Here is an 11,913-nt window from a genome sequence, read left to right as displayed (position 1 = left end):
AGATAAAAATATTACAAATCTACGTCAACATTTTTAATTAGTCAAGTTGAATGAAATTAGTGAGAGGATTAGATTATACCAATTTTATAAGTCTTACGATATTTTATTACACTTTTAAAAAAATAGAATTTAATTACATATTCATAATAATTTTTAGGACTTTTAACGGAGTTATCTAAATCAGAAAAAAACACGTCTTTTCACTTTAGAGGAATTAGAAGACATGGCAGTGAATGCGCTGAACAATCCGTACAATTCGTGCCGCTGCACTGTCTCCACATGCTCACAAGACTCATCCCTCTCTCCCTTTGCTATCCTATAATAGTCCAAAATCTCTCCCTTTCCGTCTCTCTTCTCTTCCCATGTTCTCTCTCTCCCTCTCTACTCATCCCTCTCTCCCTCTCTACTCATCCCTCTCTCCCTTTGCTATCCTATAATAGTCCAAAATCTCCCTCTCCGTCTCTCTTCCAATGTTCTCTCTCTCCCTCTCCTCCCACACGCCCCGCGCCCCCACCCCCGCGTTCACTGGCGTCTCTTCCAATGTTCTCTCTCTCCCTCTCCTCCCACACGCCCCGCGCCCCCACCCCCGCGTTCACTGGCGTCTCTTTAAATTTGATTTTAAAGTGAGGCGGCCAAGTTTTAGGTATCGATACTCATTTGCCTAATTGATATCCAAAACCTCAGCTCATTTCTCAGCTAGGCCACGACACACCAACCTTTTTTTCTCTTCGGGGAAGAGAGAGATATCAGGAAATAATAAGCTTTCTACCTATGGCAAACCCAGAAGCTGGAACCAGTGGTGATGTTGCACCAGCATCAGGATGTGAGTATCAAGTGTTCCTAAATTTTAGAGGGTTCGACACTCGTCATGGATTCACGGACTTCCTTTACAATCACTTGATAGATGTTGGAATCCGTGTATTCAGGGATGATGATGAACTTAAGATCGGTGAAGTGATTGGTGAGAACTTGGTAAGTGCTATCAACAACTCCATAATTTACATACCCATCTTCTCTAAGAATTATGCTTCCAGTAAATGGTGCCTTTTGGAGCTTGCGCATATAGTGAACAACGTGTCTAATTCAAAGGATGAAAAGAGTATCATTCCCATTTTTTTCAACGTGAAATCTGATGATGTTAAACTTAAAACATCCGTATATAGCAATGCTTTATCAGAACATGAGAGGAAGTCTCCTGACCAAGTCAAAGTGTGGAAAGAGGCTCTTGCAAAGGTAGGAGAAATCAAGGAAGCAACGTGGAAGAGAACACAAGGTAAAAGAAAAAAAAGACCTTACCTAGTTCTTCCTTTTCTGTTTTAGGGGTTACAACGTTGCCCTCTCAAATGATTTCTTTTAATTTTTTATGATGGAAAAACTTGAAAGCTACCTTCTTCAATTGCTGCTCTCATTTAACTTTTCATCCTCTGCTTGTAACGTCTGCCCTAAAATATTCCCCTACGATGTCAATAACTTCAATGACATGGACCTACATATTACTGTTAACCATTCTTCCCTTTTTGTGTCTCGTAAGGCTACGAAATCTTCAAGAGCACCCATTTGCCTTTATTATTTGGGATGATTACAAAAATGAACTTCAGATTTTCCACCCGTATTGATGTGAATTGTCCCTAATTTTGATCCGAAAAATCTATTTACTCCTGTAAGAAGAAGATCATTTTCTGTTTTCCATTGATGGAGAAAAGATGAACGCAATTAGAGATCGCTTTTTGTGTCAACTTTTATTTTACACATTTCTGAGTGCTCCTCAAGAAACACCAATTACATAAGAAAACTAAGAATCTGTGAAGAAAAATAATGTCTGAATATGCAAAAGAAGTGAAAGCATCCGGAGAACATGTACAAATGACGGGCCATCAACTCAGGGCCTTGAGCTCTGTTGAGCTCACGAAGGGTCCACATATGGGTCCGGCAACCTTGATTAGGTTGCCCATCTCTGATCTGAAGTTAGCGATGTTGTGGAGGCCTTCGAGTGGTGTAGCCGTGCACAGAGTGATGGGAGAGAGAGAGAGAGAGAGAGAGAGAGGAGGGACATACGGTGCACGGGGTGCCGAGACTTCATGCAGAGCACCGGATGAGAAAATGGCAATTGGATGAAAAAGTTAGGGGACAGATGCAATTGGAAATAAAATGTGAAAGTTGGATATTCAATTTGAATATAAAATGTGGAGACGCAAGTTGAGATGTGTGGAAAATAGTTTTTGCAATTTCTCCTTATTATTTTCCTTTTTAGTTTTCTCCAGCGTTGTCTTAATTCTTAGGCAAACTAAAAGGCCTTAACATTGTAGTCGCCCCTCTAATCTAATCCAAAGTAATAAAGGTGGAAATGAATACTGGGCCACATGGCTAGAATATGAGGTGTGGACAAGTTGGGGGGGCAACTAGAGGTGTCAGAAATGGGTGTTAGACCCATATATGACCTATTTAAATTATAAATGAGTCATATATAGATCACTTACTTTTTGAAGAGACAATTTAAATGGTTTTGAAAATTGAAAGCTTAAGATAAATGTCTTAAATGGGTTGGACTTAAAGCCCATTTCCAACCCAAACCTCACATTCTCTCTTTCCCTCTTCATCTTTATAAAAATAAATAAATAAATAAATATATTTTATAAAATTGAAATTTCAATTGTTTTTTTTATTTTTATATTTCTTCTTTCTTTTTCCTTTTTTTTTTTCCTTCTTCCACCTTCCTTAGTCGGTGTCCGGCACGGCGACAATTGTCAAGTGGCCGGGCGGGCCTTGAGCTCGCCAAATCTAGTGAGGCGAAGGCCTTGCTAAGGTCTGCAAGGTTCAAGCTCATCGACATCGAGCGAGCTCGAGCTCGCGAGCCTTGCCTAGCCTATGGCTAGTCATTGACTGTTGTCATGGCCGGTTGATGAAGAAGAAAAAAAGAAAAATAAATTAAATAAAAATAATTAAAAATTCAATATTTAAAATAAAAAATAATTAAAATTCGATTGTAAAAAATAATTAAAAAAAATATTCATTAAATTTATATTCCATGAAAATATTTGGCAATACCATTTTAAAAATAAAAATAAATATCATAGGAAATAAGCTTTTAAGTTTAGTTAAATGGTTGGGTATGGAATGGATATGGGTTGGGTTGGATATGAATCAAAAATTTTATGCTACAATAAATGGGTTATAAATGAGTTAAATGAGTCGATTTAAGTTGGATCATTTATGACCCTGACCCAAACTTGACCCAATCCATCCATTAGACAAGTCTAGGGGCAACATGGCAATTACATGGCCTTGCATTGCGTTTGTATCTTTTTTGGGGTCATCGCATGACATTTACTTCAACAACTTAATATGGTTATCATCATTCATCAATAAAAACACATAAGCTGGATTCGACTGAAAATTTTAAATGTAGCCTATGGTGAATTAACCCCCTACCATGCACAATTATAGCATGTTGGCGCCTATTAGCTTCTCCAATGTAAATGGGCTGCTTTTCCATAATTTTTTTTAGAGTTGCCAATCTCTTATGCTTTTTATTATAAAGTCCATATGCCCAACATGCCGCTTGAGAATCTGTATTTTTAACAAAAATGAGTTATTGGAAAGCAAACCGGACCTCTTCACGTAGTTTTATATTGATAAGGATGTCCATCCTAAATAGTAAATTAAAAAAATTATGACTTATCCTTCTAATTCTATGGATTAGGTAAGGTGCCAGAGAAAGTTCAGATATGTGGCTCAAATAAAGAAATCTATCCATTTGTTAACATATCAAGCGTGGGTAATTTGCCCAATCCATACACATATCGGCATTTGTTAACTATCAAGTTAACCTCACGGGAGTTGGGTCTGTCGATTTTGAACAAAATCTTTATGTGACACGGCTCTTTAAACGTCATTGTACTTAAGACAATCAGATTCATAGAAAGATTTACGCGCATAAGTTAAGCCAATACAAATGTTCTGGGCTTTTTTTTTTCCCTTTCCTTTCAGCTTTATTTATTTTTTCAACTAAACTGCAATGTTCAATGGATGACATTGCATTTATATACGTTATTTGGGTTCATGGTTTTCCTATTGCGAGTGCTGAAATTTTCTAGGTGTAGCTATAAATGCCAACTTTTGCTAATGCATGATATAATAGCCACTTGGTAACTTTGGCCATTGTGCAAGCCAACGCTATACTTGAAATTTCTTAGTCATAAATGTACAACATATGAAGTGAATCATATTGAATCAGCCTATACTTTTATTCGGTGTATTTATATACTATTTATGATACTTTTATTAATTTTTGAAGCTGATATGGCTCGCTGGAAAGTACAATCAACATTTAAACAACAAAACGAGATCATTCAATGTCTCTCCCCCAATTCAAAACCCTAAATCCCCAAATTGAGAGAGAGAAGATAAGCCACTGGTGATGAGCCAGTCGTCGTCCTCAATGGCCCTCGCACTCGGCGGCCGTGGCTCCGACCCCACCCCGATCCCGACGACGGCCACTCAGTGGCCAAGTCGAAGGCTGTGATCTAGCCGATGCTAAGGGAGGCCGTCGACAGGTGCGCCGCCCCCAATCTCTCCCTCTCCATCTCTGATCTCCCCGACGAGTGTCTGTCATGTGTCTTCCACTACCTAGGCTCCGGCGACCAAGGCCAATGCTCCCTCGTGTGCCGCCACCGGCTCATGATCGAAGGCTAGAGTCGCCCGGAGGCTCACCCTCCACGCCCACTTGAAGTGCTGGATGCGGTCCCGACTTGAAGAATTTGAGGACGTTGAAGCTGGTGAAATGTTACCAAGATTGGGACATAATGCTACTAAAACGGAGGCCAAGCGACGGCGGCCGAGCAACAGAGGCCGGTGTTGGGCGAGGATCAGACAAAAAAACCCTAATTTCAATCCCAAAAAAAAAAAAAAAAAAAAACTCAAATGAGTTGTGTGACGTTGTTTTCTCGAGGCCATCCACTTAGGATGGCAAAACGACATTGTTTTCTTAAGGAGGATGGAAACGGCGTCGTTTTAAAGCCTTGTCGATCTTTTTTTTTTTATAAATATAAAAGCCATGTAATCATTTTGGCCGAAATCTCTTGTCGATGGTACCAAAGTGATCGTTTTTCCTCCGATTTAGCACTTAAGTGATCCGACGGAAACTTTTGGCACCAAAGTGAGCGTCATACACAACCTATGGCACTGATAGTGTACTTATCCCCGAATTTTTGTATAGAGAATTTTCATGCTTTTAGACTGGCCAAAAAATTCCAAAGGCAGGTATGGCAAGAAGAGAACGACTTCCCCAATGTGTATTTCTTCATCAGGAATATGTGCAACAATAAAATAGTAGTGTAATAATGCCCCATCAGATGGCGCATCCTTCTGATATAATGGAGTGACGTATGTGGAATGCAATTATAGAGGCAAGAAGCTGATAGACAAAGAAAATTGTCCAAAAAGTCCTAAACTTGTTACACTTTTACAAATTCAATCATATATCTTTCAATTTTATCAATAAAGATTTAAACATTTTTCACATTTTGTCAATTGAGTTCATTTGGTCAATTTTGATTGAAAATCACTAACATGAATGCAAACATCTTATATGGCACAATTAACGTTGATGTTGACAATTTTTATGATATTTTAATATTTTTCGAATTATTCTTTTCTTTTTTAATAACCATAAGCTAGCCCTCCCTAGGCGAGGGCATCACTACCCTAGCTAGTCACAGGCAAGGGCCTCCACGCCCTCACTAGCCACATGTGAGGGCATTGGCCCTCACCTAGATCCAAGTGAGGGTCACGACACTTACCCTTTGTTAACCAAGGCCACAACATGCTCGCAAACGATATACCCTCACCTAAATCCAAGTGAGGGTCACGACACTTACCCTTTGTTAACCAAGGCCACAACATGCTCGCAAACGATATACCCTCACCTAGTTTGGGCAAGGACCGTAATGCCCTCACTTGGCATGGGTGATGCAAGAGCGTCACAGCCCTTTCCAGCCAAAGGGTGACGCTTGTGGCCAGTCATTAGGCGAGAGTTAAAAAAAATGAAAAATAAAGAAAAATAAATAAAATAAATTCAAAAATATTAAAATATTATTAAAAATTGTCAACTTCGGCGTCGGCCGTACCACATAAAATAGCCAGTATCCATATTAGCGATTTTTAGTTAAATTAGCTTGATAAATTCGATTGAAAAATTATATATAAAAAAAATTAGGACTCAATTTCGTAAATTAAAAGGCTTGAGACTAAATTGATAAAAATATAATAGGTTTAAGGCCTTTTTCTAGATGAAAAGGACGTGGACGAGTGGGCTCCCCATCCTTTGGGCGTTGCTCTCCAGCTAACTTAATATTCACGGAGACATTCAAGTCAAAATCTTGTTTTATCTTGCTTTTATTCCTTCCGAAACCGTCCTTAATAAGAAAAAAATTAAACTGCTTTTGATTCTATCCACATCCACCGTTTATGCGCTCGCTTGCCCCACTAAAACATAATCGTCTCATTCTTCACCCGTTTCCTCTTCTAGAAAAAATGCCTTCTATTTTTACCTTTTAGAGTTAACTTTCGGTCTATTAGTCTTCTTATAGCGTGCTTGATGCTAGTCACATGTCTATTATAACATATGTGCATTTGATTTGCACAATCTTATCCTTTCCTCCTATATTCCTCTCGCTCTACTGTGATTGGCTAATCGTACCATTAACTTGGAAAATCGACGGTGAACCTTGCCACACATTTTCCATAAGAGGGAGAAATATTCGTGTTTTGCTTGGTAATTTCCACACGGTTGTGGTGGAGAAAGATAACTTATGTAGCCGTCCTCTGACTATCAAACGGTCACATTGTGACGTCCTCAGCACATCATGGGTAACATGGCTATCTAAATATTTCCACTTGTTAGGCACACAAAAACGTATGTAGACCAATAATCAGCCACGACATACAAAATTCAAGGAATGCAAGTAGGAATAAAAACCAAGGCAATTCATTTCCTTTAGTTTTAGATACTTTTGAGTGACCTATGTCAAGTACATTAGGGATTAACCAAAATACTCCTACTCTGGACTATACCAAAATTCCATTAATTGTACCACTCCAATCGTGATACCATATATCTACAAGATAGCCTATCTCATCCAAACTGCATGGTCTTCCAAAAATGCTATTCTCATCCTCTAGCCCTCATCCTATTGACCCCACTGTCTCTATCGTCATTGCCGTTTGGGAGTAGGAGTGGTTGTCGCAACCTCTTTTTCTCGGCGCCCGCAATCGGGTACGAGCGCCTAAGGAGGCTAATGGCTCGGCTAATTTTAATTATGCCTGGACTCTCTCAAGTCCACCAATTCACGACTTAATGGTCCGAGTTTTTAACCCGTAAATTAATTTTTAAATTGGAGTCGCCACTAATTGATTTGGGGTGGGTTGATTAGAAACCCAAGTGAAGTATCGGGAGAAATACTCACTCCTGCGCAACCAGAGAAATTAGGATCGGGGACTTGATTACACTAGTTAATCACTAATGCCCTTTCGGTACCTAATCTTGTTTAAACCTAAGGTTTTTTGGATGTTCGAGGGATTTTCCATGTATTTTTGGGAGGAAAATATTTTTGAGTCATTTTCTAATTTTTGGGACACAAAAGGGATTTTTCGGGGGCTTTTGGTATTTTTTGGAAAAATACAAGTCTTTTTGGCTTTTTCTGAATTTTTGGCCATTTCACGAATTTTTGGCTTTTTTTATTTTTTGCTTTTTTTGGAAAATATGAAATATTTTGATTTTTTTTATTTTTCGGAAAATAATTTTTTTATATTTTTTAAAAAATATTTTTAGAAAATAAATTATTTTTTGATTTTTCTCGATTTTTTTGAAAATAAAACATTTTTAAACATTTTAAATAAAACATTTTTTGATTTTTTTATTTTTTCGAAAATAAAATATTTATTATTTATTTAGTTATTAAAAATATTATTTTATATTAAAATAATATAAAAACTGACCCGGGTCGGATCCGCGGGTTGGGTCCGACCCGGGCCAGCGATCCGAATGAGGACGGGCCCGCGTTGCGGGCCCGACTCAGATTTTTCCTTTTTTTATTTTTGGTTCAGTTAAAACGACGCTGTGGCCTGTCGTTTGGGAGGGATCCAGCCCGGCCCGATGACCCGGCCCGACAGCCCGCTCCGCGACCCGACTCCCCGCGAACCCTACCCGACCCGGATCCGACCCCACGACCCGACTCGCAGCCGCCCCCCCCGGATCGCAAACCCTACCCGATTTTCCGGGTCCGGATCCGCTTCGCGACCCGGAAAATCGCAAACCCTAGGGTTTGCGAATCCGCGGCGCCGGAGAGGAGACCGAAGCGATCCTGCGGCGACGACGGCCACGGCGGTGATTGCAACGACGATGGGGACCACGACGATGGCGACGGCGACGGCGACGGAATGGGATCGCGATGGGCGGCAGGGACAACGGCAACGGCCTTTTTTTACCTTCTCTTGAACGAAGGCGGTGACGGCCACGGCAGGGGCTGATCTACGACGGCAGCGACCACGGCGAGCAACGACGAAGCTGGGGGGTTTGATCTGTGACGGTGGAGGTCGCGGCGAGGGACGACGGTGACGGCGAGGCCTGATCCTGGTCGGATCTGGCCGGGGCTCGCTCTCTCTCCCTCGGGCTCACCCTTCGAGCTCCCCGAAGTCTCTCGGGGACCCCTCCGAGCTCACCACACCAAGACCGGCCCAGACTCGAGCTCCCCGAAGTCTCTCAGGGGACCCCGAGCTCCGGTGGCCTCTCTCCCTCTCCCTCCCTCTCTCTGTGTGTCCTCTTCGTCGGGGATGGAGGGCCTATTTATAGGCCGAGGGGTGGCCGGTCGACGGAGCTCGACCGACGGCTGCCACGGCCTTCGCCGGCCGAACCGGCATCCCATCCGACGCCAGCTGCCCCCTGCTCCACGTGCGTCGTTGCTGCTCCTCCCCTCCACTCCGGCATCGCGCCCCCTGCGCGTGCACTGCAACTGCGCGAGGAAGAAGACGACCGAAGGGGGGGCTGGGCCTTGCGCCTGGGCTATGGAGGCCCACAAACGGGGCTGTTGCTTTTTGCTTTCTTTTTCGTTTCTTTTCTTTTTTGTTTATTTATCATCCGAAAAAGATAAAATAAAATAAAATTAACTAAAGTTAAATAAAACCTAACTAATTTTAGGCGTCAACAGTGGTCCAACCAAACGCTCATTGATTCGGGCATAGACGGCTATGAACCTGATCAGACCGAGCCTAATGGTAGACTAGCATCGAATGTCAGTATTGTGATGACACGGATGAAGGTGATGTTGGGAAAGTCAGGGTCGCGCAACTTAGTCCAGTGCCATGTGAAGTCCGCCGGGCACCATAGAGGACCATGTGGGATGCAAGTAATAGTGACATGTCTATTGATTTGAAAAATAATAATCCACCAAGAGTGAGCCTAAACTCAACAAGCAAACTACCAAATAATCCATACTACATTTGTCAATGACGACAAATGTGAGGAAGTTTAGACATGAAATGTAGAAGAACATTTTGAAATCAACTTGCCTGAAAACTTTTTCAAAATCAAAATAGCAAGTGAAAAACATTTCCTCTTAAACCAATAAACCATTAAACCTCAAATGAAATCTAAAAATGTTAATGATCATATTTGCTATGAATTAGCCGCCACTAACTTCTAGGGAACCCCGTTACCGTGAAGCATCTTGCACCAATCCAGTATGCAAGGACATATGGGGGAACTGTTACGCCCCCCAGTTACCCCTCTAAGCATCTCTATTACCACCCGAAGCATCTCACACCAATCCAGTATTGCAAGGACATCTGGGGGAACTGTGTTATGCCCCCTAGTTAACCCTCTGAGCATCTCTATTACCACCTGAGGCACTGTTGTCTCAAGGATTGATGGCATTCCAAAATCACACACTCATCTCATCCCATGGTGCAGCAATTCAATAGTTCAATTTAAACATGCCATTGAGTTAATGTAGAAGAACAGTTCAGTGTCCACCATCAACTATGTTTTATAAGCCAGAGAAGTGATAGAAACATTTAGTCGGCATTACCATTCAAAAGGACGGGCTACAAAAGGGAGTTTAGCTAAATTTGACAAAAAAAAAAAAAGAAGAAGCTCGCCCATCTGTAGAAATCAAGGACATTCGCTAAGCAAATCAATTCCAAAAATCACGGAACTTTGACACAATGTGGATGAATCTCCAAGGAACCTTTTTTATGAAGAACTCAAGAACTGTTTCAACTTGTACGAGTCCTAATAATTTTATATACTTCGGGTCAGAACAGTATAAATTTTCAGGATGCAACAGATTCGAGAATGAGCATTTTGGATGCCTAATTGAGCTCCAAAAATCATGGAAAAATTTCACGTTATAGTTTAAGATATGATCAGAAACTTTCATGGGGATACTAGTCCAAATCTTTTGTCAAAAATTCTGTAGAAAACAGAAACCAAGTAAAGGTCTGGTAATTGTTTACGAAGACATACTCGGACTCACGTAGTTTGTCAAATATATTTTACACGTACGCAGTCCAAAAAATCCAAATTTAAGGTACGTCGTAAAACAAGGTAGAACAAGCAATTTTGCGAAGAAAGTCTCACCAAATTCATACCACACAAACCAGCACAAAATTGGCAAAATCAGTGTCTGCAGTAAACCAACCAGAAAATAGCTGTAATCTCGGATTCCTACACAATTTGTGCTATTTAAGCGCAAACCAGCGAAAATATCAATATCTAGCATTTCAACAACACATGAATAGATTCAATGAACTAAAATTTCGACAATACTTGCAATGCACATTCTCCGAAACTGTCAACTAATACAACTAAGCGCAAAATCAAACGAGACAACTAAAACTCGAGGAAATCGGCCCCGTTATACAAAAGTCAACCTACATAGCACAAACGGAAAGGAATTTACTTGCCTTGAACTTCTAGGAGCGGCTGGTGTCGTGCGGTGGTGTGGAGGCCTCGGCCGTTTGCTGTTCGCCCAATGCTTCGAGACGAACCGGGACGTGGAGCGGCTAGTGGCACGATGCGTGGGGGAGAGGTTCTTTTGTCTTTGCTTTTTTGTTTTTTTGTTTTTTTTTTTTGGGGGGTTTGGGTTGTGTTGGCGAGACGGAGGCCATTGTTGGGCGGCTGGACAGCGTGAAACGCCGCGGTTGTGCGCGCAAAACAGAAAGTTGCTGCACAAGTTGGGGAGGATGAAGACGGTTGCTCGCTGCTTGCTTAATATGCGGTCTCCACTGCTTAATCTAAGTTTGATCAATAGGATTACGTGCCAGATAGAAGAGTGCTCTTCAGCTTAGTGTCCCTTTCTGCTGATTAATCCTCTAATCTGTCCATCTTATAGCCACGTTACTAGTTTGACTCTTGCTGCGTTCTACCCATCACCGATTACATCCGGTTGTAGGCAAGGCTTGTTGATGCCACAGAATGGGGCTGGTGGCGGCATGAAAAACGGCCAAGTGGCATGGCTTGGGCCACATCTAGCGGCGCCGAGGCGGCAGTCTTGGTGACACGGCAGCATGGCGAGGTAGCGCGTTTGAGGTGTCATGGTTGGTGACGGGGAGGCACAGTTGGCAAGACACGGTGGTGATGCAGATGACGTGGTTTGGTGATGAGTTTGGTGCCACGACGATGAATGCTAATCACTTGAGACTCACGATGCCAATCTGGATGTCATAAACACCGTGATATGTTAGCATCGCCCCAAATTTAAATATCCTAGAACGCTCGAATTTTCTTACCATTTATAGGATAAACCTAAAGACTTAAGAAATTATTTTTCCTGTTGTTAAAAAGGCCAATGCCATGAAGTTTATTCATTATTTTCTTGTTTCCGTGGTTTTGTTAGTAATTTAATTACACAACTCACT

At 41.5% G+C, this 11,913-nt stretch overlaps 1 protein-coding gene across 1 annotated transcript in view; it reads left to right on the top strand.

Annotated features, from left to right (window-relative positions):
• Positions 1–771: 771 nt before the first annotated feature.
• LOC120288748 (TMV resistance protein N-like) overlaps positions 772–11,913 on the top strand; it is a 31,525-nt gene continuing 20,383 nt past the window's right edge. Inside the window, exon 1 of the mRNA XM_039302889.1 lies at positions 772–1,273. Within this exon, the coding sequence (XP_039158823.1) occupies positions 772–1,273 (502 nt within the window). The remainder of the gene's footprint in view (positions 1,274–11,913) is intronic.

The sequence above is a fragment of the Eucalyptus grandis genome, chromosome 10, assembly GCF_016545825.1.
Source record: "Eucalyptus grandis isolate ANBG69807.140 chromosome 10, ASM1654582v1, whole genome shotgun sequence".
Taxonomy (NCBI): Eukaryota; Viridiplantae; Streptophyta; class Magnoliopsida; order Myrtales; family Myrtaceae; genus Eucalyptus; species Eucalyptus grandis.
Note: the sequence above shows the minus strand (reverse complement) of the source record. Positions and strands in the feature narration are given on the sequence as shown.